Genomic DNA, 27,176 nt, shown 5'->3' with positions numbered 1-27,176 from the left:
ATGAAACTATAAATAGAGTGAAAATGATAATTTTTTGTTGTTTCAGAATGGCACCCAAGGTTGTTCACCACATAGAAAATTTCAATTCCAACCATAATGCCACTGCTGAGATATAACGTAAAATTTTAACAGTGTAAAAGACATATAAAGAAATGTGCCCATGTTACAGGTGTTCAGTGTGCTAAATTTTGAAGAAGTGACAACATCTGTGTAACTAGCACCCTGGTCAAAGAACAACATTATAACCCCGGAAGCCCTCTTTGTATGGCATTCCACAGTCCAGTCACTCTTTCTCTCTGCCCTTGCAAAGATGACCAATCTTGACTCCTAATGCCATAGATCAGTTTTGCCTATTTTAAACTTCAAGCAGATGAAATCATATAGTATGTTCTCTTTGGGGTCTCACTTCTCCAATTCAATACTATGTTTGAGATTTGTCCACACCATGGAATCAGGAGTTCATTTATCCTCATTGTCATAGTATCTATTGGATGAATATGCAACTGAATTATCTATTCTCTCTGATGGACACTTGGGTAGCCTCCAGTTTCTGGTACCAATGAAGTTTCTAGTTTATGTCTTTTCGTTCACAGATACAACCTTCTCTACTGAGTATAAACCTAGGATTAGGGCAGCCGGGGTGGCTCAGCGGTTTAGCACCGCCTTCAGCCCAGGGCCTGACCCTGGAGACCGGGGATCGAGTCCCACGTCGGGCTCCCTGCATGGAGCCTGCTTCTCCTTCTCTGTGTGTCTCTCCTGAATAAATAAATAAAATCTAAAAAAAAAAAAAAAAAAAACACCTAGGAGTATACTTATAGGTTTGTAGGGTATGTATATGTTAAGAGTTAGTAGATACAGCTAAACAAGGTGGTTGTGCGAATGTATGCTCCTGTGAGCACATGGTTGTGCCTAGGCATTTTTGTTTTGTCCTGTTTTTCTTTTTTCTTCTGGACTTCAGGGACACCAAATAGAGCAACCGTTATCTTTGGTTTATGGGGCATTCTTGTCCATGCAAAGCCCTTTCTCTGATAGTGAGAAATTTAGCTATCATTAATATATTTATTTATTTGATCAATCTGTCTGTATTTAACTGAACTCTGTCCTCGGCATTAGCTTTTTTCACTATGCTAGGGCTCACCCAGCCCACACTGGGCAACTCTCCTGTGCATACTGCTCCCAGTCTGCGTAGGCGCTGACCCCTAACCTTGGGGCTGTCTTGCTCTCCATAATCCTCCCCACCCAATACACATACACATTCTTACCATTTCCAGGCTTGCCTTAGCCTCACAAAACACCTTTAGGACTAAAAGCTGCTTACTTCATTTTCATATCTTGCTTTTCATAGTTCTTTTCATTCATAACTTTGATGGCTTCTCTTTGTAATCAGATTTGTATATTTTGTCAATTCCAAGAACATAGTGTTGGCTTAAAAAAAAAAAAAAGAGTTTCTAGGGGTGCCTGAATGGCTCAGTCAGTTGGGCATCTGACTCTTCTGGTATCAGCTCAGGTCTCAATCTTCAGGTCGTGAGTTTGAGCCCTGTGCTGGGCTCCATGCTGGGAGTAGAGCCTACTTAAAAAATAAAATAAAATTTGGGGATCCCTGGGTGGCTCAGCGGTTTAGCGTCTGCCTTCTGCCCAGGGCATAATCCTGGAGTCCTGGGATTGAGTCCTGCATCAGGTTCCTTGCATGGAGCCTGCTCCTCTGCCTCTCTCTCTCTCTGTGTCTCTCATAAATAAATAAATAAATAAATAAATAAAATCTTTTAAAAAATAAAATTTAAAAAAGAATCTCTATTTTACATTATTTTAATTTTCTTTTTTAAAAATATGGATCATTTCTAAATTTGTGTGTCATCCTTGCACAGGGGGCATGCTATCTTCTCTGTGTTGTTCCAATTTGTTTTTTAAGGTTTTATTTATTTGAGAGAGAGAGAGTGAGTGAGTGAGAGAGAGGGAAAGAGGATGAGCAGGGGAGAGGGAGAAAGAGACTTCCCGCGGAGCAGGGAGCACGATGTGGGGCTCCAACCCAGGACTCTGGGATCATGATCTGAGCCGAAGGCAAACGCTTAATCAACTGAGTCACTCAGGCACCCCTGTTCCAATTTTAGTATATGTGCTGCCAAAGCAAGTAATATTTTAATTTTCTTAAAAGTAGAAGAAATATTTTGTTTTCTTTGGGTTTATTCTATGGTTCATTTTCTAGTCTCCTTTTTTTATTTTTTAAAAAAATTCCCATTTTATTATTATTATTATAAATTTTATTAAGTTTAAAATTTTTAATTCCAGTGTAGTTAACATATAATATTATATTAGTTTCAGGTGTATAATACAGTGATTCAACAATTCTGTACATTACTCAGTGCTCATCATAAGTGGGCTCTTGATCCTCTACACCAATTTCCCCCATCCCCCCACCCCCCTCTAGTAACCATCAGTTTGTTCTCTATAATTAAGAATCCATTTCTTGGTTTGTCACTCTTATTTTTTTCTTTTGTTCATTTGTTTTGTTTCTTAAATTCCACATATGAGTTAAATCATATGTTACTTATCTTTCTTTGACTTATTTCACTTAGCTTTACACTCTCTAGCTCCATCAATGTTATTGCAGATGGCAAGATTTCATTCTTTTTTATGGCTGAATAATTTTCCATTATGTATATATATATCACATCTTCTTTATCTATCTATCAATAGACATTTGGGCTGCTTCCATATTTTGGCTATTGTAAATAATGTTGCAATAAACATAGATGTGCATGTAATCCCTTTGAATTAGTGTTTTTGCATTTTGAGGATACCCAGTAGTACAATTACTGGATTGTAAAGTAGTTCCATTTTTAAATTTTGAGGAAACTTCATACCTTTTTCTACAGTGGCTACACCAGTTTGCATTCATACCAACAGTGCATGAGGATTCCTTGTTCTCCACATCCTTGCCAACACTTGTTGTTTCTTGTGGTTTTTATTTTAGCCATTCCGACAGGTATGAGGTGATATCTCATTGTAGTTTTGATTTGCATTTCCCTGATGGTCAGTGATGTTGAGCATCTTTTCATGTGTTGGCCATCTGTATCTCTTCTTTAGAGAAATGACATTTTCTAGTTTCTTAAGGTAGTCACTTAGTTCATGACTCTGAAGCTTTCTTCTTTTCTAATGTAAGAACTAAAGGGTATAAATTTCCTTCAAAACACTTCTTTTCAAAAAAATGCATTCAAAAAATTTTGATAGGTAGTATCTTCATTTTTTAAAATTGCATTCAAAATTTTTTGATAGGTAGTATCTTCATTTTTTAAAATCCAGTTTTAGATATTTTTTTAAAGATTTTATTTATTTATTCACGATAGACACACACAGAGGGGCAGATACATAGGCAGAAGGAGACGCAGGCTCCAAGCAGGGAGCCTGATGCAGAACTCGATCCCAGGACCCCAGGATCATGCCCTGAACCAAAGGCAGATGCTCAACCGCTGAGCCACCCAGCGTCCCTAGGTATTCTTTATTCCTCTTATGATTTCCTTTTCTTTTCTTTTTTTTTAAATTTATTTATGATAGTCACACAGAGAAAGAGAAAGAGGCAGAGACACAGGCAGAGGGAGAAGCAGGCTCCATACACCGGGAGCCCGACGTGAGATTCGATCCCGGGTCTCCAGGATCGCGCCCTGGGCCAAAGGCAGGCGCCAAACCGCTGTGCCACCCAGGGATCCCTGATTTCCTTTTCTTAACCCAACTTGAGCTAATCAGATCTGACCTGCCTGGAATTTGGAATAAAGATACCACATTTCAGAGTCAAGCAGTTATGTGGTGTTGGGCTTCATAGTGCTTTAGAACTGGGGGAGCCAATCCCTCGACAAGCCATCATTATGGATAAGGAGGGAAGCTAAATATTTACAAGGAGAGAATGGAGGAAATCTGCTGATGGATTCAGACAAAAGATGAATGGACTAATGAAAGATGAAAAGAACTGGATAGATTTACAGAACCATGAGACCCAGCTGCACTTCCTATTTTTTGCTTCTGTCATGCAGCTTTACAATATATTTTTTAAAATTTTAACATAATTTCAGGGATGCCTGGGTGATGTTGAGGTCTGCCTTTGGCTCAGGGCGTGATCCCGGAGTCCCAGGATCAAGTCCTGCATTGGGATCCCTGCAGGGAGCCTGCTTCTCCCTCTGCCTATGTCTCTGCCTCTGTGTGTGTGTGTCCTCATGAATAAATAAATAAAATCTTTAAAAAATTTTTAACATAATTTCAGATATACCAATATATAGATTCAGATATAAGAATAGTAACAAGAATCTCAATATACTTCACTCACATTCTCCAACAGTCAACATTTTACCACATTTGTTTTATACTTTTCTATCTCTGTGTATATACACTTTTTTCCCTATCAGCTGTTTGAGAGTAAACTAAAGAGACAATACCCTTTTACCCTAAATGCATAAGTGTACATTTCCTAAGAATAGGATATTCTCTTACACAACCATAGTATAATAGAATTAATACCGATACAATATTATTATGTAGGGACACCTGGGTGGCTTAGTGGTTGAGAGTCTGCCTTCGACCACCTCAGAGCATGATCCTGGGGTCCTGGGATTGAGTCCCACATTGGGTTTCCCTCAGGGAGCCTACTTCTCCCTCTGCCTCTCTCTCTGCCTCTCTCTCTGTGTGTCTCTCATGAATAAATAGTAAATAAAAATCTCAAGAGAAGAAGACAAAGATGAAGACAATGAAGAAGAAAATATTATTATCTAATTTACAATCCTTATTTAGTTTTTCCAGTTGGCCCCATAATACCCTTTATGGAAATTATGTGTTACCCTCAGTTCTGATACCTCTTTAGTCTCCTTTAATCTGAAACAATTCCTCAATGTTCTTTTTTTTTAAACGTTCTTTCTTTTTCTTCTTTTGTGTTGCATGAACTTGACATATATGAAGATTACAGGCCAGTTATTTTATAGAATATCCTTTTATTCTTACCTGTCTTCCTCATTATTAGATTCACATTATACGTTTCACTCTGGAATATCATTGACATTCTATCTAATCCTCAGTGTTTCATACCAGAAGGTTTGTGATGCCGTTTTGATGACTGATGATCTTAACTTTGATCATTTGGTTAAGGTGGCATTTATCATGTTTTCTCAACTATGAAATCATTTTCCCCTTAGAACTAGTAAAATATATGTTTTCTTTTAAAATCTCTACTTGAGCTTGAGTGGGTTTCTGCAAATTATCTATTTTTTGTATCCATTAACAAAAGGCCCCCATTTGAACTGGCTTAAGAAAGGGGGTAATTTATGGTTGCAACTAACTAAAACCACCATTCAGATTGGCCTCATTGAGGAGGGGAATTTATTGTCCAGAAGCAGCCCTAACTTCAGGTACAGCTGGATCCAGGAGCTTGTTGTAATCAGGAACTTGTCTCATTCATAGTTATTTAGGTGAGTTAAAAGGAACTAGATTCTGAGCAGACAGAAGCAATAGATATTTGCTATGTTGATTCAGACAATGGCAAAGAGGAAATAAGAAGTGCATGAAGAGACCCAACCACAGCATGGAGCTCCTTTGTGGAATCTTACCCAAACAGCTCAAGTGGTACCCAGCAACCCAGATCCGTGAATATCAGCATATTGTCTCCCCTGGCTACAATGACTGGTTCAGGTATGGGCTTAAAACCCAAGCTGGGCTGAGGGAAAAACAGCCACAGGACTTTCCAGAACTATTGGCAAAAGAGACATTGTGACTGCTGAGCTTATGGAATACCAGCCTAGAGCTGTAAGTGGTCATTTTTCTTTCTTAAATGAAGACTCTACCTGAGGATAAAATCAACACAGAGAAAAGCAGAGCCAAAGACATAGAAAAATAGGATCCTTCCTGACTGTGTTTCAGTACTGTACCCAGCAGTGCTTGAGGCCAGCATTTCTCTGATGTTGTCAGCTAGAACAACCAATAAACTCACCTTTCCTGCTTAGCCAGTGTGGAAACAGAATGTTGTGGGTTTCTTCTTTGAAAAAAAAACACACACACACAGAAAAACTCTACTTTTAGAAATGGAATCATCTTTTAAATTAAAGGGGAATTGTTTGGGCCCCAGTGTATTTGTGTATTCAAGTGTTGTAGTATAAAAGCTTATTTTAGTCTGCACTGGTTAAAAAAATTAATATGTTGATGAGCATTTGAACCTACAGTTTCAATAATATGATTAATCAAATAGAAGTGGAGTCATAAGCGAAGATTATACTTAGCTATACTCTCTTTAGCCGTGAAAAGAGGCAGACTTTTCCTTCTGTCTGTTCAATATAAACAATAAAAATTCTCTTGCTGGAAGAAAAAAGAATTCTCTTCCTGAGCTGCTTTATTATGGACACTGTTTTACAAATTACCTTTACTGAGGCATAATTTATGTACTATAAAATGCACCCATCGTAAGTGTACAGTTCAATGAGTTTGACAAATCTATATACCCATGAAACCACCACCACATCATGATATAGAACATTTACCCCAAAAAATTCTGTTGTGCCATTTTGCAGTCAATTTTCTTCAATTTTCTTCTCTTGGTCCCAGGCAACTGCTTATCTGCTCTGTCACTTTAGATTAGCTTTGCCTGTTTTAGAATTTCTAGAAGTGAAATCATACAATATGTTTTCGTTTGTGTCTAGCTTGTTTTATTGCCTTTTTATTTTCTATAGAGTCTATGTTTACATGTGTATCATAGTTTATATATGTCATATTTTATTTATTTAATTTTATTTTTATATGTCATATTTTAGATACCTGTAGAAAATAATAAAACAAGTAGGACACAATAATAGTTCATAAATTCCACTTATTATTAGCTATTTCAGGTGTAGTTGAACTCAAAATGAACTATTTTAAATAGGTCTTTGCCAACTTCTGAAAATTTTACTTTAAAAAGCATAAAGACCCTTAAGTAGCTTTTCATTATTGAGATGTCTTTTACAATCCACTGTTTCCTTTTGGAGAAGTTTAGTTTCTAAAGCCACCTCCCAGAAGAGTCTTATTTATATAAGCCTGTTGGCACCAGCTTGAATCATCTCCTGTTACTTACATACACCTCTCTCAAAAATAGTCCTATCCCTTTGTGTCTTATGAAGCTCACTTAACAAGCTCAGCCCATGTTGGAATAAAAAAGATCATTGGAATATTATGTCTTGCAGATGTAGGAAAAGGGTGTTGGGAAGGCTCTCACACCAGATGTCCCCTCAGCTCAAAGGGTAGAGAATCAGTTTCCACAGGGTCCAAGTTTCCTGCTACCCGATCATAGATTCTTCTTGTATCCTCATATGTCTCCTCAGGCCAGGAGGGGTCAGAGGGGCCCTGACAACCAAAGGTGGAGTTAGAACCATAGACATATGCCCTGGGGATCATCATTGCAGCTCCAAAAGGGATACACACTCCTACTCAACTTCTCAGAAAAAAAAAAAAGTCTTAGCTTCTAATTATGGGGGGGAAATCCAACTACAAAGAAGAGAGTGATAATGAGCCTCCATCATGAACCTCCATGTACCCATCACCTAGCTTCATTAATATCAACCCTTGGTCAATCTTGATTTATCTATATCTCCATCTTTTCATCTCCTAACCCCACTAACTGGGTTATTTTTAAGCAAGTCCAAGATACCTCATGATTTCTGTCAGAAAAATAATTTAAATGTCAGAAATATGAAACTTTTAAAAATGCATGTTATCGAAATTGGAGTGGAATGTGAGTCATGATTCTGTTAGTCCTATAAATTTCCAAATCTTCATCAAAATAGAAGGCAAAAAATGGCCATGTGGAACAGTCCTTACTGGAAATGTGCTTTGCCATAGGATTAGGAGAAAATGGTTGTTTTAGCTCGGCAAACTTTAGAGCAGATTTGCCTGTGGGCCAAATACAGCCTGCTGCTTGTTTTTGTACTGCCTGGGGCTAAGAATGGTTTTACATATTTTTAATTAATGGGAAAATATCAGAAGAAGAATATTTATGACATATGAAAATTATATGAAGTTCAAATTTCAGTGTCCAAAAATAAAATTTTATTGGAACTTAGCCATACTTATTCAGTATGTATTGTCTATGTATGTATGTATATATTCAGTTATGTTATGTCTATTATGTATTGTCTATGTAGCGGCAAAGCTGAGTAGTTTCAAAAAGGACAGGCATGTCCTGCAGAACCCAAAGTATTTACTATCTGGACCTTTACAGAAAAAGTGTGCAGATTGCATCTGTGCTTTAGAGAGCACATATGGTTCAGCACCACGGACAGCATTTTGACGTGGCACAGCATTTTAAGGCACGTTATTCCCACGCTTCTGAGAACAGTGCCCCATCTGGGACAAAGTTACAGAGGGAAATTCTTGGCCAGAGGTGCCAGAGCATTAGCCAAGGCCACACAGAAAGTCAAGGGTTCTGCTCCACCTCCCTTACAGTACGTGGGGGTAGTTGATGGTCAAGATGTCTATTGTTCTTGCCTGCCCAGCCACCATCTTCACTTCCCTCTGGATTCCCTGTTCCTCTCTCTCAGTCCAGTGGGTTGAGTGAGACTGGCCCCTACTCCCTAATGCCATGGCTGGGCACCAATCCAGACCTGTCCAATTAGCATAGTCTTTCCCCTGCGTCCGTGGTTCATCAATAAATATGCGACCAAAGTTAGACTAATAAAGTGTCAGCTCTGGGGCTTTAAGGCTATTGGAAAAGAAGCTTTCTCCTTCTCTGAAGGTTTCCAATCTAATAGGATACAAACCTGCATTTTCTAAGGACACTCTAGGGAGGAAACTCTGGGTCCACCTGGGTGGGACCTGAAGACTATTCTATCCCTTGACTTTTCAGTTGAGTGGGCCAAAAACTTTTTCTCTCTGCTACACCCCTCTATATCTCTCTGCTTGACCAGTGTAGTGGAGAAGGCTAATTATCCAATAGAACGCATTGCTTATTTTTCCCACAGTAATAGAGCTATAGTGAGGCATATAGCTGCCAAGCTGGACTATATTTCTCAGTCTCCTTTTCAGTTAGATGTGACCATGTGACTGTGTTCTCATCAGAGAATGAGTAGAGTGTATCATTTCTGGGCCTGGACCATAATACAGGGTTTTGCCTCTACCGCACTCTCTTTTTCCCTCTCACACCAGTTGAAACCTGCAGTAAACTAGCCTATCCATGCAAACTTGAACAAACATGGACTAGAGGATGGCAAAGGAATACAATGGAAAGAACTTGGGTTCTGGAGTAACCATGTGCAATAGGGTCACTCACCTCTGATTGCTATGTGAGAAGGAAATAGGACCATAGTCAGGCCTTTGTACTATGGCCTCTAGCTTACCCTAACTAATATAAACAGTAGGATGTGGGTTTTCTGGCACTATCCAGGAAAGACTTCTGCTGATACAAATCTGCTCACCATTGGTACTTCATCATAGATGGGTCCCCAGGCCCCAGGCGGGGCATATAGCCTTTCCACTTCATCATACAGGTGTCCAGGAAAAGCCATATTCTCCTCTTCAATATGTGTGAAACCTGAAGTTAGAGTGGAAGGAAGGATGATCAGGGGATCTGTCCAGAGGTCAGGGGTACCTATGAGCAGAAGGAGTTCTGACACTGTCATGGCTCACCTCGGAGATAAGACATCTCCTCCAGTGTTGGTGGCAGCTGGGGGCTGAAGTTCTTCATGGAGTGGTAATATGGTTCCACATCTGTTGTGCTAACCTGTCAGTAGCCCCCACCCCCAAAAAAAACCCAGATAAAATCTTTTCCATCCTCTGGCTCCATAGTTCCCAGAAAGGACAATGATTAACCTGAAGTTAATGATGGAATTTTAATATGCCAGTTCCCTGGCAGGGCTTTCAGGAGTACCCCCCCACTCACTGTGGAGCTTCGAGTGTCCTGGTCTCCAGTCCACCGGCTGTCCTCATATTCATTCCTGACTCGGTCCTCCTCCGACCTTCCAGGATAGAGGTATGGAGAGCAGCTGGGTCTTGACTCTGATATCTCTCATCCCCAAACCTTTTTCTTCAGAGGCTTTCTTACAGAAAAATATTCCCACTTACCCTGTCTCTGTCTTCTCCGAGATGCCTATGGAAAGTAGGAAAAAAAGGATCAAAGACACCCCTTCTCTGGCGAACCAGCCCTGGGAAACATTCAATATGGAGCAGCCCCAGGGCTCCCTGTCACCCTTGGGCCTCCATCCCTGCAGGGGAATAACAGTCTCTCCTCACCTTCAGCAAGACGCCTCAGTCTCCGCTGCCAGAGGAATCCTCCAACACAGGAGATATTAGAAAGCAGCAAAAGACCCCCAACAGCAAACAGCACAGGCAGTAGAGGCAGCCCTGAGGGTCCTGAGGGCAGAAGATACCCCTCAGTGAACCCAAAACAACTGGCTCTAGGCCCGGAGCAGCATTCTCTGAGAAAGCTCGCTTCTGACTAAGCAAAGTCTCTTTTCCTAGATCAAGGAAGGAGATGGGAGGGATTCCTATGCCCACTCCCTCTTGCCACCTCAGGGCAGGTGGCTCCTTTCTCAAGTCAAGCTACTAACAGTGGGTCCTACCTTTGCGTGAGCCCCATGTGTAGACTCAAATGGGAGCTTCAGCTCTTTATATGGGCATTCAAGACCTCTTCCCATGTATTCAGCCCCACCCACCATCCATAGATCCTGGTACTGGACTCTCCAACCACACAAACTAACTACTGGCTATTTCCAGAATCACTGAGGCAAAGCCACACCCCTAAACCTTGGAAAAGTCAAATGTCTGTCCTTAAATGTTCTTTTTTCCCAACTGATTTTCTTCTCAAATGACTTCTTTGCACAAACTTCCATTCCAGGTAATATCAGAGTCTTCTGTATATCCCTAAAGGACAAGACTAAATCCCTCTAAGTAGACATCTGCTCAGCATTTGTCTCCCTATCTTCTGCTAACAGCACTCATTTTCCTTTGAGAAAATAGCCAATCTCTCTCTCTCTCTCTCTCTCTCTCTCTCTCTCTCTCTCTTCCTCCTCCTCCTCCTCCTCCTCCTCCTCCTCCTCCTCCTCTTCCTTCTCAGGCTATATGTTCCCACAGATCTCCATGGAGGACACATGGCCCTCCCTGGCCAATAAGAGCACCCATCCCTCTTTCCACAGTGATCAGTTCAGACCTATCTAGCGTTTGACCCAAGGTGGATTTTTGCCATAACATTTAGGACATTCCTCTGCAGACTGGTGAGAAGTGGAACAAAGCTGGAGGTGTGTGGAGGGGAACAGGTATTTCTCTGCACTCTTGACAAAAGAACCTGAGAAGGAGGCCATCAAAAATGAAGGCAAAGTTGAGACAGAGGAATAGGTCCTTCGTGAAAATTGTGATCACCTATTGAAATTTTCCATTTCCCAAGCCAAGCAAATCTTTTTGTTGCCCACAACAGCTGAATTTCTGTCACTTGCAACTTTCTTCTCAGGCTTTGAAGGGGGGTGGTTAGCAAAATGGTCATAATTTTCTCCCTGTAACTACACTCTTGAGTAGTCCCTTTCCACACTGACTCTGAGTTGAGCCATGTCACTTGCTTCAGCCCATGAGACAACATCAAGTGTGACAGAATCAGAAGCTTGAAAGTGCTGCTCTTGGGACTCTTGTGACCACCTCCATGTGAACAAGTCAAGGAGAGACATGTCACCCAGTTATCTCCATTGTCCCAACCAAGAATCAGATTGTCAGATGTGTGAGGAGGAGGCCATCCTAGATCAACCAGTCCCAGATGAGCCTCCAGCTGCTTGTAGCCCAGACTAGAACTGTTCAGCCACTCATAGAATCAAGAGAAACAATGGTTATTGCTATAATCATTGTTTGAATTGGTTTATTCTATATCAAAAGCCAATAAATACAGGGGCACCTGGGTGGTACAGTCAGTTAAGCATCTGACTCTTGGTTTCAGCTGAGGTCATGATCTCAGGGTGGTGAGATCGAGCCCCACGTAAGGCCTTGTGACACATGTCCAGGCCCATGTCCAGGTGTGTGTTAGCCCTGTGTGGGGCTCTGCCTTGGGGCCCTCGCCTCCAGCTCCATTCTCATCAGGGAGTCTGATTAAATTCTCTGAGTCTCCCGCTCCCCCACTCTCTGTCCTTAATAGATCTTCTTTTAAAAAGCAAATTGATATAGGCTCTGCACAGGGTGTGGAACCAGCTAATTCTTTCAGAATTAAACTGAATTAGAGAGAAAATGTATCATATTCAAGCAAAAGATAGCGCTTAGGACGTTGCATAACAGACAGAGCTAAGTCTTAAGGGGCTGTGGCCACAAAACAGAGGTGGTGGGGTTGGAAACCAGAAGGTTCTATTCTCAGGGGTGAGAGGGATATTCAAGAAATTGAAAACCTACCTACAGGCTGCTCTGTGGGCAGCTGGTAGTCAGGTTCTCCAGAAGGCTCGTCTAGACCTGGGGGTGGGTATAGAGATTGTGAATTAACACCAAGAGTCTGAGTAAGCCTTAAATATTTCAGTTTCCTATTAAGCTTTTCAACCCATTTTGAGGAACTGATTTTTGGCTTCTTAGGAATATTTCAGGGGCACTTGAGTGATGCAGTTGGTTGGGTAACCAACTCTTGATTTTGGCTCAGGTCATGATCTTGGGGTGGTGAGATTGAGCCACACTTCAGGTTCTATGCTCAGCAGGGAGTCTGTTTGCAATTCTCTCTCCCTCTCCCTCTGCCCCTTTTCCTCGTGCATTCTCTCTCTTTCTCTCTTTCTTATTTATTTCTTTAAAGAAATAAATAAATATTTCTTTAAAAAGGAATATTTCAAGACACTGCAAATTGCTGATAGTAAGGGCACTATCTAATGCCAATAGTAATAATAATGATAATAATTAGTATATAATTATATATTATTATTATTGATGAGTGCTTTATGATATGGAAGGTCCTTTTAACCCAAATTATCAATTTTGGACGGTTAACCAAAAAAGATGCTGAGCTCTCTAAATGTCTTAATAGAGGTATTAGTTCTAGAGCAAGTGAAGTGAGTGTAGTATTTTATGCTTTAGTACTTAGAGCAAAGACTGTAATGGGAGAAGGAAAGAAGAGGAATGGGAGAAGTTCCTTACCTCCATAAGGAAAAAGATTGCTCTGTCAGGAAGGGAAAGACAGAAAAAGGAAGCTCTCTTGGGGTAAACAGAAATTGAGCAGAGAGCATTTCTTTAAATCAGCATTTACATAGCACTTACTTTGTACACGTCCCCATTCTAAGCACTTTAGATAAAGTAATTTATTTAATCCTCACAACTGTCTGAAGGAGACCTACTTTCAGAAATAGGCACAGAGATATGAGATACCTTATTTTTAGAAACTGAGGCTCAAAAATGTTAAGTAACTTGCCCAAGGTCTCATGACTAGGAAGTGGCAGGGCTGAGACCTGAAACCAGGCTTGTCTAAACCAGGTTCTGTGTGATGAGCTGTTACATTACAGTGCCTGCCAGAGTCAAAATGTTCTCATTAGTCATATCAACAAATTTGTCCCTTTCATCAAAGTTGCTGTAAGTTGTCTGTAATATTCCCTAACTTCCCCTTATGTCTAAGGGTTAGTAGTGATGCCCTCTATCATTCCTGAGATCGGTGTAGTTGTGTCTTCTCTCTTTTTTGGCTTGATTCACTTTATGAAGGTTATTGACCTTTCAAAGCAGCAGCTTTTGGTTTCATTTATTTTTCTCTATTGTTTTTATGTTTTCTAGTTCATCCATTTTGCTCTTTATTATTTCCTTCCTTCTGTTTACTTTGGGTTTAATTTGTTCTTCTTTTTCTTTTTCTTTTTTTTTAATTTTTATTTATTTATGGCAGTTACAGAGAGAGAGAGAGGCAGAGACACAGGCAGAGGGAGAAGCAGGCTCCATGCACCGGGAGCCCGACGTGGGACTCGATCCCGGGTCTCCAGGATCGCGCCCTGGGCCAAAGGCAGGCGCCAAACCGCTGCGCCACCCAGGGATCCCTGTTCTTCTTTTTCTAATTCTATTTTAAGATGACAACTAAGCATCAATCTGACTGAAGCTTTTTTTAAAAAATTAAATGACCACTTAATGTTATAAATGTCCTGCTCAGCACTGCTTTAGCTGCACCTCACAATTTCCATATTTTCCTTTCCATTCAAAGCATACATTCTTCTAATTTCCCTTGTGTTGTTTCAGACAGTATAGCTTAGTGGCTAAAAACTGGTCCCTGGGGATCCCTGGGTGGCTCAGTGCTTTAGTGCCTGCCTCTGGCCCAGGGAGTGATCCTGGAGTCCCAGGATCAAGTCCCACATCGGGCTCCCTGCGAGGAGCCTGCTTCTCCCTCTGCATATGTCTCTGCCTCTCTCTTTCTGGGTGTCTCTTATGAATAAATAAATAACATATTTTTAAAAACTAAATAAAAATTAAAAAATTAAAAAATTAAAACTGGTTCCTGGAGTTCATCTGTCTGAGTTCCAATCTCATCTCTACTTCCTTCTAGCTATGTGAGCCTCAACAGTTTGCTTCACCTCTCTGGTCCTCAGTTTCTTCATCTATACAAAGGGAATAATAAATATCTACTTCACTATATCACCCCATAAGTCCCCTGAGGAGCTCTGCAACCTATTCAAGACTGTCCCTTCCCACCTGGGGTGGTAATAGGGATCTGGGACCCCTTGTCAGTTAGTCCGCTGTCCCCCAGGGCATTGCTGGCTAGCAGCCAGACCCTGTATCGTGTAGAAGGCTGTAGCCCAGTTAGTGTGAAGGTGGTGGCATCAGGCGGTAGGACGTCCATGTAGAGGAACCCTGGAGTCCCAAGTGCCTCATATCTGCATGAAAGAGAGGGCAGTCATTCAGGAGGTGCCCTAGCCCTGTTGGCTTCCATCCCTTTCTACCTTAACAGGGACCCACCTGATTTGGAACTTCTGTGGCAAACCCCCATCAAAGCCAGGCTTCCATTCCAACCCCACCGAATATGGGGTCATGCTTACAACCTTTAATCCTGTTGGGGGATCCGGGCGGCCTTTGAGGAAAAGGATGAGGGAACTAGTCAGAGGATAACAACAGGGTTCTGGAAGATTCCTTCTAGATTTTTCTAAGAATTATTTTAAATATATAATCAATTCTTCTGATTAGTGGCAGTAATGTTCTATAAAGTTGCTATGAACACTGAATTACAGAACATCAAATCATTGCTTCTGGGGGAAATGCATTTAGATTCCTGTGAACATCCTGTCACAATATTTTCATCAGCCAATCAATACATGACCTTGTTTTTTTGTGTTTCTGTTTAAAGGCACCTTATTTAATATATCTTATTGATTCATTAACATTGAACTCATGGCCAACAGTGTTATAATTCATGTTTGAACGAAGTTTATCCAATCGAAGTGTCTTCTCCATATCCTTAGGAACTCTAGACTTCAGCACTGTGGCTAGCGATTACTTTAAATAGCAAAATCACTAACAAAAAGCACAAAAGTGCAAAAAATACGGCACTCAATAGGCCGCAGAGAGGATACTTCCTTGTAGTATGAAAGCTGGAACAGAGTGTCACCTGGTTCTACCCTAGCTAAGAATGTGCTTACTGAATGACTGTATTTTTTTGCCTGCTCTGTACATGTTCCTGAATGACCCAAGAAAGCACATGAGTATTGATTCTGAGGATACAAATAAATTTTAGCAAGTAGGCAAATTTGCAAATACAGACTTGCTAAATATGAGCCTAGCCTATATATGACATATCTTCTCTGTGTGGATTTTTTGGTGCCGATGTCACATTCATTCATCATTTCTTCTGGTTGTAGAACCCTGAATATCCTTTGGAAAACCACTCACCCACATTCTCAGGCCAGGTGCTTCTGATGGAAGTGACTCTACTCCTTGTAGGAGAGATATGTGACCAGGCCAAACCTTTCCTAACCACAGGATTGGTTCAGGGATGTGATGGGAGCTGAGTAGAGCCAATAAATTTTAAGTCTAGTACTTTCATACACTGTTAGGAAGAGAAATAAATTCCATTTCTCCTGGGAAATCCAACAGCCCTCTATGAGGAGCTTTAGAATAAAGCCAACACAGAGAAAAGCAAACCTGAGAGTCGGAGAGTTCTTGATGACCTGAACATAGATCCAACGACCCCTGACAATGTACTTTTTGGTTATTCAGGCCAGTAAGTACCCTCTCCCTCCTTTTTCCCTTGCTGTGGATTTCCCTGAAGATCTAGTCTCCATTAGAATTTTCAGGGCAGGCAGAAACTCCATCCCTGCTCATAAACATTTCCCAGGTTTTGGGAACACTGCCATTCTGGGCCAACAAGAGACTTGGAAATTGATCCAGGGCACATCCTCCCAACACCCGCACAGCCCGCTCCCACCATACTAATGCTGACGAGTTGAATGTTGGTGTGGTCTGAGCCAAGGGGGTTGGTGGCTGTGCACGTGAAGAGGGCATAATCCTGGGCTGCAGACACGTTGGCAATGGTCAGGAGACTGCTGTGGACCCCACCCTGGTGGTATGTGTGCTCTGTGTACCTGGAGAGGAGGTGTGGCAGGGATTCAGGAAGGGTAACCGGGGTCGAGGAACCAAAGTTGGGACTAGAGCGCTACCTGGCTAGGCCTTGACTCACCTGGGATCCTCGAGATCCAGAGGGACTCCATTTTTGGCCCAAGTGAAGACGATGTTGGGGACGCCTCGGGCACGACAGTGGAGAGTGGCAGAACTTGTACTGTCTCCAGCTGCAGCCACCTTGTTTAGGGGAGTGGGGTGCTCCACCTGGGGGGCGACTAGGAGGAGTTGTTGGTCAACATGAGGTATGTGGTAGGACATGAGAGATGTGAGTTTAGTGGCAGGCCTTGAAATCAGGAGTTTGGGTGTTACTCACATCTGACAACAAGTCGGACCAACCCTCGGGCTGGAGGTGCCACTCCATTATCCACGATGCACTGGTAAGCACCAGCCTGGGCCAGTTTGGCATGGTGAATTCGAAGACGCCCTGTCGATCCTTTTGATATCTTCTCCATGTCATCCAGGCTCTGGTCCTCCTCCTCTTCTCCCTTGTGGCACAAGATACAGGAGATGGCCCCCAAGTTTGTAGCTCCATTATCCCCCAAACTGTGTCCCTCCTGTAGCTTTTTTCTCCTAGACAGAATCACCCTCCAAAGATCCAGTGAAGAAAAAATTCCCCTGTCCGTCTATCCATTCAACCAGTCATCCATCCATCTATCCATGTATCCAATCATTCATTCATGGCCCATCCATTCATCCACCAACCCAGAAAACTATTCACCCATCCATTTATCCAACCATTCATGCTTGGAACCATCTATCTCTCCATCTATTTAACCATCCATCTCTTCATTGATTTATTCATTTATCTATCGATCCATCTACCTCTCCTTCATCCATTTGTGCATTTACCCATTCATTCATCCAATCCTTTTTTTTCTTCTACCTATCCTCCTATCCACCCTTCCATCTCTACCCATCCACCTCTTCTATTTACTCATACATGCACATACCCATAAATACATGCAACTATTCATCAGTTCATCCAACTACTTGTTTATCCATTTCTCCATCTCTCTATTGCCCCATGCACTCATCCATCCATTCCATCTGTCCATCCATTCATCCATCATCCTTCCACAGACATCTTTCCACTGATGTGTATTTATCCATCCATCTACCCTCTAATCTAATCAATATATCTATTCATTTATCTCATTGAACCATTTTGCCACTCTTCTATTCATCAACTACCCACCCATTCACATGTTTGTTTGTCCCTCTGTTCTTCCATTCACTTATTCATCCATCCACCTACCTATTGATCCATATATCCATTCACCTGCCCACCCACTCACATGGTTATCTATTCACTCATGCACCCATCCATCTGTCACTCAACAGTTAGTTAGTTCTTGGAGCATACATATAGTTATACATATGTATAGTATATGTTAGTTAGTTCTTGGAGCCCAACAACATATAGTTATACAGGATCGTATAGCTGTGATCCCTCTCCCCAAGGAGCTCATAATCAGGAAACCACATCCTCAAGCCCCCATCTTCATTTACCAAAGGTCAGATCCTTACCAGCCTCTCCCAGCTGAACATCTCTGGAAGGATAGGATTGGCATCAACAGTGCAGACTATGTCCACAGAACCCCCAATATTCACCTCAGTAGGATCCTGGAGAGCTCGGATAGTGGGAGCATCTGGGGAAGGCAAAAGGGGTGGGAAAGCCACTTGTGTCCATACAGATGGTGATGGGAGAAGGCTCCAGGTGGGAAAAGCGCCTTAGTGGTGCTCAGGAAAGTTACAGGCATGAACAGGTATGATACAGTCTGCCCTTTATGCAGAGCAGTTGGAGTAAAGTTCTCAGGGTTAGTAAGGCATTCTCCACCCTCCACTGTGCTGTGCCTCTGTGGTGACAAGAGTAGGTCTGGCGGACTTCCATGATTCTGTGGAAGTGGAGCTTCCACAGTGCGCTTGGCTCCCCCCCCCCCTTTTTGAGAGAGAGAGAGAGAGACCGCTCCTGTACATGTGCACATGGGGGTAGTGGGGCAGAGGGAGAGAGAGAGAGAGAATCTTAAGCAGGCTCCACCCTAAGCACAGCTTAGTCAGGACTCAATCTTACAACCCTGAGATCATGATCTGAGCCGAAATCAAAAGTCAGATGCTTAACCAACGGAGCCACCCAGGTGCCCCAAGGCTTCCTGATGAGAGTAACTCCCATGTAAATGGGCCCCTGTCTGAGCAGATTCCACATAGGGTCTCTCTACTGGGCAAGGTTCTCAAAGCGAGAGCAACTCCATCACAGTCGGAGCTTCCAGAGTGGGAAGCTTTCAGCATGGGTGCCTATCCCTGGGTGGGCTGGGCTTCCACCATAGGAGACTCCACAATGGGCAAGACTCCCTGAACGGGTGTTGTTCGGCATGGGGGGGCGGGGCTCCCAGAACTCCCTAGCTTGCTAGGGTGACGAAGGGGTGCTCACAGTGTACATCCAGCCGCACTAGAGTTTCGGCGGTGCCCTCTGAGTTCTGGCAATGCAGCTGATAGAGGCCATCGTCAGCGCGGGTCACATTCCACAGCTGCAGAGCTCCACCAGACAAGATGCGATGCCGAGGGCCGCCAGCTGGGGGAGGTCAAGGTGAGGGCCCTGCCAGACCCTCCAGTCTGGGGGGCCTCTGCACCCCTCTCCCTGACCACTCCACGCACCTGGGCTGAGACGGTAGCCACGGAAAGTCCAGTTGAAGGCCTCCGGGGCAGGGTTGGCAGACACAGACACCGGCAGCAGTGCCTCACCCTGCTCCACCGCGGTCACCACAAGCACCTGCTCCCCCAGGAACTCTGGAGGATCTGTGGAAGGGGCGCCACTGAAGTCAAGATTGTTGTTAAGGTTGGGGTCTGGGATGGATCTGAGATCAGGTACTGCTCTAAGGGTTACAGCTGGACTCATGACTAGATTTAAGGTTGTGTACAAGGTAACAAGTTCAGAGCTGAGCTCTGCTGTTAGGTTCAGGATAGAGGTCAGGATCTAGTTTAGGAAAAGGGTAAAGGTCAGAGTCAGGTTAAAAGATAGAGAAGGGGTTCAAGAGGGCTCACAGTCAAGGGTTGAAAAGAGGGCAAGGCAAAATGGAGGTTGGGTAAGACAGGAGTTGGTGTAGAGCCAGGGGTCAAGGATAAAGGTCAGGAAAGTTTCCAGCTGTAGAATGGAGATAAAGGAGTGTCCACGCGAAGACCCAGGTAGTATAGAGTCAGGAGGGAATCAAGAGGGGTTCCACTTACACAGCACGTTGAGGCGGTAGAAAGCGCTCATGGTTTCCCGTAGCTCAGGACTGTGGGCTCGGCAGGTCACTCGGTGGCCGTGGTCTCGGGATGACATTCTCAGAAGGACGCTCCTGGCTGCCGCAGAGCCTTTGAATGGGGCACTACGGGGCGGTGTGGCCACACTTTCCAGCCTGTGGACCACGCAGGGCCAGGTCGGGGCGAGCTCAGGGATGGAACCGGAGCCAGAGAGGTACTAGGTGTGGGGCAGGACCGGAGGGGTGGGAGTGGGGGGTTCAAACTAGGTAGGGGGCAGGACCGCAGGGGTGGGGGTGGGGGCTCAAATGGTGAAGGTGTGAGACCAGAACCAGAGAGTGGAGGGGGGCCCCTGGCATCTCACCTCTCCCCCTCCTTGTCCCACGACAAGTTGACAGGCGGGTTGCTGCTAACACTGATGCAAGTCAAGTTTAATGCATCCCCTGGGCGCAGTGCCGTAGCATTGGCCAAGATCGTCACGTTTGTTGGGGGAACTTCAAGAACGGGCCAGGTGGGAAGAGCGAGGCTCAGACCCTGCTTCCGCCTTACCGAGACCCCAGGCTCTGCTGCTCGCGTCCTGCCTGTCCATATCCATTGTCCCCCAGCCTGGCTCTGGCCTAGTTCCCCGCCACGACCGAGCCCTCCCCCAGGTCCTGGCCCAGGGCGCCCTCACACTGCACCACAAGCTGCGTGGATGCGCTCAGCTGACCCGCCTTGCACGTGAACTTGGCCTGGTTGTCCGATGGACCCGTGATCAGTATAAGCTCTCGGGAGAACGTGCTCCCTGACTTCTCCAGACTTCCCAGCTGCACCCTCCGCGGCTCCTGGGGCGGCCGCGGTTCAGTCACCGTCCGGGAGTCCTGAGGGCAGAGACTAACTGGGGGACAAGCAGCCCTAACATTTCCCCCCAGAAACAGCCCATTGGGTTGGCTGCAGCCAGCTCTGATAAAGCCTTGGTGTGATGAGGCAAAGGGGCCTCCTTTCCCTGGCACTCACTAAAGTAGATTCGAATGGGGACTGGAATTGAGCACCTGCCACGGGGAGTCTCTCTGCCTCCCCTGGGGCCCCAGAGCCCAGTGGCTTTGCAGTGAGATCCGGCCTCCACCCCTACGAGGCACCCCTCCACTGGCCTCCAGAGGCCAGCAGTGGTTGGTGCCCCTGCCGACCCTCAGCCCCACTCCTCAAATTCCATTCCGGCTACACTTAGCAAACACCACACACCAGGAAAGTCCCATGGAATCCCCAAGCCTTTCCCAGAATTTCTTCATTTTTTTTCTATCTTTAGTTCCTTTTCTTAAAATTCCCACGTTCCCCAAGATTTCCTTTGATTGTTCTCTTAATTCCACACTCTTTCCATGGATTTCTGAATCCTTCCCCAATATTCTCTTATGACACTAGTCTTTGCCTAGAATCCTTTGATTGCCCAAATTCTCGTCACTTTCCTAGAATTCCATCCAGTTAAATTTCATTCCTCTAATTCTTAGTATTTCCCCCAGAATTTTCACTAGCCCCTTAACTTCCCAGGATTTTCTCAGAACTTCTTTTAATTTTAATGGAACTTCGCTTTTTACCCCCGAATCCCATGAATGGAAATTAATATCAATAGGTTTTCAAATGTTCTGTGAAATAACTAGTCTCTCCCTCGAATTTCTAACCTTTGCCCATCATTGTCCTTGCACCTGGAATTCTTACCTTTCCCTAAAATCCCTGCCATTTCATCTGAACCCCTAGGATTTTGCCAGAATTTCCTTTACTTTTGATGAAATTTACTGCCTTTTCTCTAGACTTCCCCATCCTCATCTAGAATTCCTGCTTTTTTCCTAGAATTCTCACTGTTTTCCCAGAATTCCCAGAATTTTCCTGGATTCCATTTAATCCTCATGGCATCTGTGTCTTTTCCAATTCCCTACCAAAATTCAAACTCTCCAGTATTTTTCAAGAAATTCAAGTTTCTCCAACATTTCTCAAGACTCTGGAGGAGCGAAAGGGCTTCGTCTTTCCCCCACATTTCTCGCCAACCCTATAGCCTTCGTTTGGCACCAACCTTGAGCCAAGTAAGAGAGGGTTCTGGGTTGCCTCCAATGGCCAAACACACCAGCCTCACTCGAGTCCCAGCCCGGAGGCGTTGTCCCTCTGGCGGACCCTCTATCCACAACTTCTGGGCAGGATCTGTGAGGAAAGCCAGGAAGAGTAGCTTTTCTCTCTGGGCTGGGCCTGTTGGGCGGGGGAGGGGGGTCTCTAAGGGATAGGAAATGGGGGGGCACCCCTGGGCAAATGTGGAGACTCACATTTCACATTCAGGGTGAGTGATTTCTTGAAGGTCTCCTTGGTGAAGGCCTCACTAAAGGCCTCACACGTGAGAGTCAGACCATTGTCCTCCCGTCGCACCAGGAACGTCAAATTGGACATGGAGATGTGGCCACCATGCAGGCCCTGGTAAGGAGCGAGCTTCAGGCTTGGGAGCCAGAGCACTCCCATCCAAGGTCCCAGAGGTCTGGGTTTGCTCCGGACCCTAGCAGGGACACACATCAAGCATCTCCACCCCTCCTCTGTGAGGCCCACAAGGCCAGGACCCAGTCATCCCGGCTGCCAGACCTGTCCTCCCCCAGATCCAGGAGTCGTGCCCTCATCTCCCTCCTCCCTCAGACCCAGGAGCCTGGCCACCGCCTCACATCCACGACCATCTCTTCTGTGGGCACCAGCTGCCGCCAACCCAGCCACCATCGCAACAGGACCCGTGGGCGACTGGACTTGGAGATGCAGGAGAGCGTAACGTTCTTGTTCTCAGACTGGGATGCGGATCCCAAGATGGTAATGGCACTAGGGGGAACTGTGGGGCCGGGGGACAGAGGAGAAACACTCAGACCGGCCCCGACAAGGGACTGGGGACAGATGACAAGGTCTCTGGCATCAGGCAGGCATGCTTTGAGGACACAGATGGTTCTCTGGGGCATGGACTGACAGATGGGCATCCGGCATCGGGACTCACAGGTGACCTGCAGCGTGACCCCGCGCTCCTGGATCCCTGTAGATACGCTGTTGTGGGCCTCACAGCTGAGCCTCGCCCCGTGGTCTTCCGGTCGCACGACCATCACTAGCATGCTTCGGGCCACTGCCTCAGCGTGCTCTGTGCCCCACGCTGTGGACATGGGCTGGCCATTCTGGAGACAGAGACAGACCTGGGCCAGCTCAGGGCCAGCCCCCCACCCCCGCATCCCCTCCCACCCCACCCCATGCCTGCTCCTGCCCTCACCTTCAGCCACTGCAGTGTGGCTGGCGGGTTCCCCCCTCGGGCCACACACAGCAGCTCCAAGCTCTGTCCTGCCCGCACATGCCCCTCGTCCAGGCCTGGCCATTCAATGACAGGGGGCCCTGGGGGGACTGGGAAACAGCAGTCACTCAGTGGGCATGGAGAGCCTAGCCAGTGTTTCCAGGCCCCACAACCAGCCTCAGAACCGCCATGTTTCTCCTTGAGAACCTGAACCTTCCATAATCCCGGAACCCCCCCTAGGACCCCTAATCCCTGCTCCCCATCCCCCACAGCTGACTCAGTTCCCCACTTACACAGAACATTCATGGTGACCGAGACCCGGATAGGGGTGTCCAATGCTGGGCTGGACCCCTCACAGACCAATAGCTGCCCATTATCTGAGCTCTGGGGTGTCACCCTGGGGTGGGAAGTTGGGGTTCTGGAGTCAGAGTCATCATCTGAAATTTGGGGAGTCAGGGTGAAGATATGGGGATCCCAGGTTCCCTCCGTTAATTTCCTTGAGGATCTCGAGTTCCATGGAAGACATCTGGGGGGTCAGCAGTGAAAACTGGGATCCCACGGGCCCACCCCTGGCCAAAATCTTGTACTTGATACTCTGGAACTATAGCGTTCCCATGAAGATGTTTTGGAGCATCGGGATGAAGAATTAGGTCCCAGATTGTTCATGCCTGACTCTAGTCTTCACGCTTGGCATCTTCACAGAGAAATTTAGGGGTCAGGCTGAGAGGAGAGCATCCCAAATTTCATACCTGGCTGTGGCCTCTGTGGTGAAGAGTTTCTCCTGGGACCCCGCATTCACATTGGCAGAGATGTCAGAAACTGTTTGTCCACCTTGAAGCAACAAGAGGGCGAAAGGGATGCCAGCTTCTCCTCAGGGTAGATCCTGGGGAGAATGGCCTGGAAATCCTCAGTGTGGACATAGCGCCCCCTCCCTCCTGCTTCTAGAGGAAAAGCTCTAGCTTTGTTCCTCCAGGCATTCAGGCCTCCCGGAATCCCGGAGTCCTGCCCTCACCACCTTGCTGAGTTGTGTCACTCACCGCCATCACCCAGCTTCTTGCTTCAGCACCAACGATGACACCCACATCTCTGTCTGGAGCCTCGGCCCCTTCCCTGAGTCCCAGACTATGGTGCCTCTCCCTGGATGTTCCCTCCCATTCGCAGGGTCTCACACTGGCCTCAACATCTCCCCGAGTTCGTTCCTGCATTCCCATCACTCGAGAATGTCCTATTTTCTGGGACCTCTAGGAGGGACCCACTCTCGCCCCACTCCAGGGACTTGATGCTGTCCCCATCAGTTCACCCACACTCACTCTGGAAGAAGGTGATGTCGGGTGCCGGCTTCGCGTCCCCAGACACACAGGTGACCACGTACTCCTGCCCAGCTACCCACGTGACTGTGCTCCCTGCCTCAGGGGTCAGCTGAAGCACTTTGGGGGGCACTGGTGAGAAAAGGTCTGGGGTGAGCTGCCACCACTGAGGAAAACATGAGGATTTGGATTTTTGAGTTTGCCCATCAAACGTGTTCCCTGGGTCTGGGACTGGGGGCTTGGAATCCCAGGCCCTGGAGTAAGAGAGGGCTGGAATTCTGGACTCTCTCACTCATACCCAGGACGGAGAGGATCACTCTGGGAGACACGAGCTCAGGGCCTGTCTCCGAGCGGCCGACCTGACACTCATACTCTGCATCGTCGCTCAGGTCACACGCTTCAATATGCAGGTGGAATTCACCTGCAGGTGAGAGCGGGGGTCCCAGGTCAGGACCGTAGTCAGGCCCTGCTGGTGGCTCAGGGTCTGAGGCCCTGATCTCTTACCTCTACTCGGGTCTCCTTCCAGGCGGTACCTCGGGAAGCGGGGGATCCTAGGATCAGGGCCCAGGAGTAGCCCATCTTTGGCCCATTGTACCACACTGCCAGGGGCGTGGACCCCACACTGCAGCTCAGCAGTGGCTCCCTCCACCACCGTCAAGTTTTCTGGCAGAGCCCAGAAGCCTCGAGGGGCCGAGGCAGAGAGCGGCAACTGGGCCAGGCCTGGGGACACAGAGGTGTCAGCAGGAGAGGGCAGAGGGTCATCCGTCTGCAGAACATGAGTGGGAAATGAGGGCCACTGGTACTGGATCACAAGGCTGGGATCCCACTCACCTGTGGTCAGCAGCCCCATGAGGAGCAGGGGAGCCCTGCTGGGGGTCCTCAGGGCCATCCTGGGTCCTCTGGCTGTGGCTCCCACAGTGCCCACTGCCTGCCTCCTGTCTCTGGTTCTGTCTTTAGCTGGATCTCTCTCTCCATGTGTCTGGCTTTTCTTATTGTCTCTCTTCATCCATTCGTCTCCTTCTATTTCTCTGTTTTCCTCTCTTTCCATAAGTCTCTCTCTCTCTCTCTGTCTCTCTTTCTCCTTTCCTCCTCTTCAGTCTCTCTCTTCTCTCCTGCCACCCCCACCCCTGCTCTCCTCTCACCACTCACAGCCCCTCAGAGGGGACAGCTGCTCAGAGTCCGGCAGGCCCCAGGAGCCCAGGAGAGCGATGAGGCTGATGTGGTCAGTGGTAGAGACCCTCCGCGGCAGAGGAGACCCAGCCCGATGTCGTCCTCACACTGCTGCCTCCCCCGGGCACCCTCTCGAGTCTCCAGCTCCAGGTCTCTGCCCAGCAGGCTCCTCCCGGCCCAGCTGGTGCATGAAATCCCCTGTCAGCACATGCCAGGAACATTCCACGGTGCCTCCCCAGCCCCCCTGACCCCAAGGGCCCGGCTCTGGCCAAGGATAAGGGGGAGCAGGTCAGATCCAGGTGGAAAGCTGGACCCAGCATGGGTTTGGGACTCCCCATCTCTTCCCTCCCCTGGTACATGACCTTGGCAAGCCTCTTCCTTCCCCAAGTAGACATCTTTTCATTGCCACCTCTGCTGGGGGGTGTGCAAGAGTGTGTTTGGGAGACTGAGAGTGCAGATGTCTGTGTTCTTGTGTGTGTATGGGTGCATGAGCATGCGTGTGAGCATGGGGAAGGTGAGAGCGAAATGTGAGCTGGGAAAGTATATGCAAGAGTGTGTGTGTGTGAAAGAGAGCCTAAGGTATAAGTGTGCAGGGCAGCCAGAGTGGGTGGAGTGAAAGGCAGCGTCCAAGACCACCTGCACTAAGTGTTATAGGAGTGAGCCCAGCTCCCAATGCACCCCATGGCCACGTGCATTCTAGTTCATGAAGCTTCTCTGTCTCTCCTCCCCTCCCTCCCTCCCTCTCCATTAGGTGGTTACATCTCAGGCAGCCTTTACCTATGTCACTGTCTCTCTTTACGCCTCTACGCCTCTCAGTTTTTCGTGTCTTCCTGTCTTTGTTCTCATCCCCATCCCCCACTCCCCATGCTCTGTCTCTCTCACACACCAGACGCTCAATAAATATTTGTTCTCGGTCAACATTTGAAGACACTTCTTCCTTTTATTTGTTCCTCCATCTCTGCGTCCTCCTGTTTGTCACATCTTTGACTTTCGTGACCATACGTTGCTCGGCCTGCCCCCCACCCCCGCCCCAGTGTGCACACACAGACACTCACATGGGATAAGCTTCTTCTGCCTGCTTATCTCCTGCAGGAATTGGAACTGCTGGCTTCCCCTCCCTGCCTCCCCCTCCCCACACTCCCTTCTCTGGTCTTCCTCCAGGAACAAGATGAGGCATCTGGCCGGAGCCCCCACAGCTCCATCCTTAATGTTGCCTCTACTCTTTCTTCCCTCCCATTCCAAACTCCTTGCCCTCCCCTGCACTACCTTTCCCAACTGCCCCCCACGCCTCCTGGGGAATGGACTGGATGCAGAGCTGGAGGTTCCGTCATAGGGGCTCTCACCAGATGGTGTCCCTCAGGGCGGGGGTGTAGAGCTGTCAGTTGCTGAGACCTTTAATTAGCACAAACCTTCCACCCTCCACCTTGGCTGTTTTCCTTCTCTGGATGCCCCTGGGACCTCAGGCTCTCCATTTTTCCATGCCTGTGGCCCAAGAGAGCCAGGAAGGGGAAGCAATGTCAGGTGTCTGGAAAAACAGCCTTATACGAGCTGACTTCCTCCCCAAGACTCAGGAGTCCTGGCTCCAAGCTCATCCTCTGTCGAAATCCGGGCTCTAGATTCCCCAAACAGAAGCCTGCTCAGGCCCCCAGACCTAGAAGTCTGGGTCC

The 27,176-nt window shown here is 46.5% G+C and overlaps 1 protein-coding gene and 1 pseudogene across 2 annotated transcripts; both read right to left on the bottom strand.

Annotated features, from left to right (window-relative positions):
* Window positions 1–1,821: 1,821 nt before the first annotated feature.
* Window positions 1,822–1,911, bottom strand: LOC119869869 (annotated as a pseudogene).
* Window positions 1,912–6,651: 4,740 nt separating this feature from the next.
* Window positions 6,652–25,672, bottom strand: NPHS1 (NPHS1 adhesion molecule, nephrin). 2 transcript variants are annotated; one of them, XM_038529252.1, is made up of 29 exons: window positions 25,171–25,672; window positions 24,844–25,059; window positions 24,638–24,760; window positions 24,343–24,471; window positions 23,782–23,863; window positions 23,326–23,429; window positions 23,015–23,142; window positions 22,751–22,922; window positions 22,434–22,591; window positions 22,050–22,194; window positions 21,806–21,930; window positions 20,435–20,621; window positions 20,126–20,255; window positions 19,747–19,919; window positions 19,177–19,317; window positions 18,953–19,093; window positions 18,052–18,173; window positions 16,838–17,009; window positions 16,583–16,739; window positions 16,336–16,487; window positions 14,869–14,980; window positions 14,605–14,786; window positions 12,358–12,414; window positions 10,228–10,347; window positions 10,060–10,084; window positions 9,878–9,953; window positions 9,625–9,718; window positions 9,414–9,529; window positions 6,652–7,347 (listed from the first exon to the last, which is right to left on the bottom strand). In XM_038529252.1, exons 1-29 carry the CDS (start codon window positions 25,385–25,387, stop codon window positions 7,216–7,218), a joined length of 3,888 nt encoding a protein of 1,295 aa, XP_038385180.1. In that variant the 5' UTR covers window positions 25,388–25,672; the 3' UTR covers window positions 6,652–7,215. The 2 variants fall into 2 exon arrangements, with proteins under 2 accessions (XP_038385180.1, XP_038385181.1); XM_038529253.1 differs by lacking the exons at window positions 6,652–7,347; window positions 9,414–9,529; window positions 9,625–9,718; window positions 9,878–9,953; window positions 10,060–10,084 and adding an exon at window positions 13,081–13,102.
* Between the last annotated feature and the right edge of the window lie 1,504 nt (window positions 25,673–27,176).

Source organism: Canis lupus, chromosome 1 (genome assembly GCF_011100685.1).
Source record: "Canis lupus familiaris isolate Mischka breed German Shepherd chromosome 1, alternate assembly UU_Cfam_GSD_1.0, whole genome shotgun sequence".
NCBI lineage: Eukaryota > Metazoa > Chordata > Mammalia > Carnivora > Canidae > Canis > Canis lupus.
Note: the sequence above shows the minus strand (reverse complement) of the source record. Positions and strands in the feature narration are given on the sequence as shown.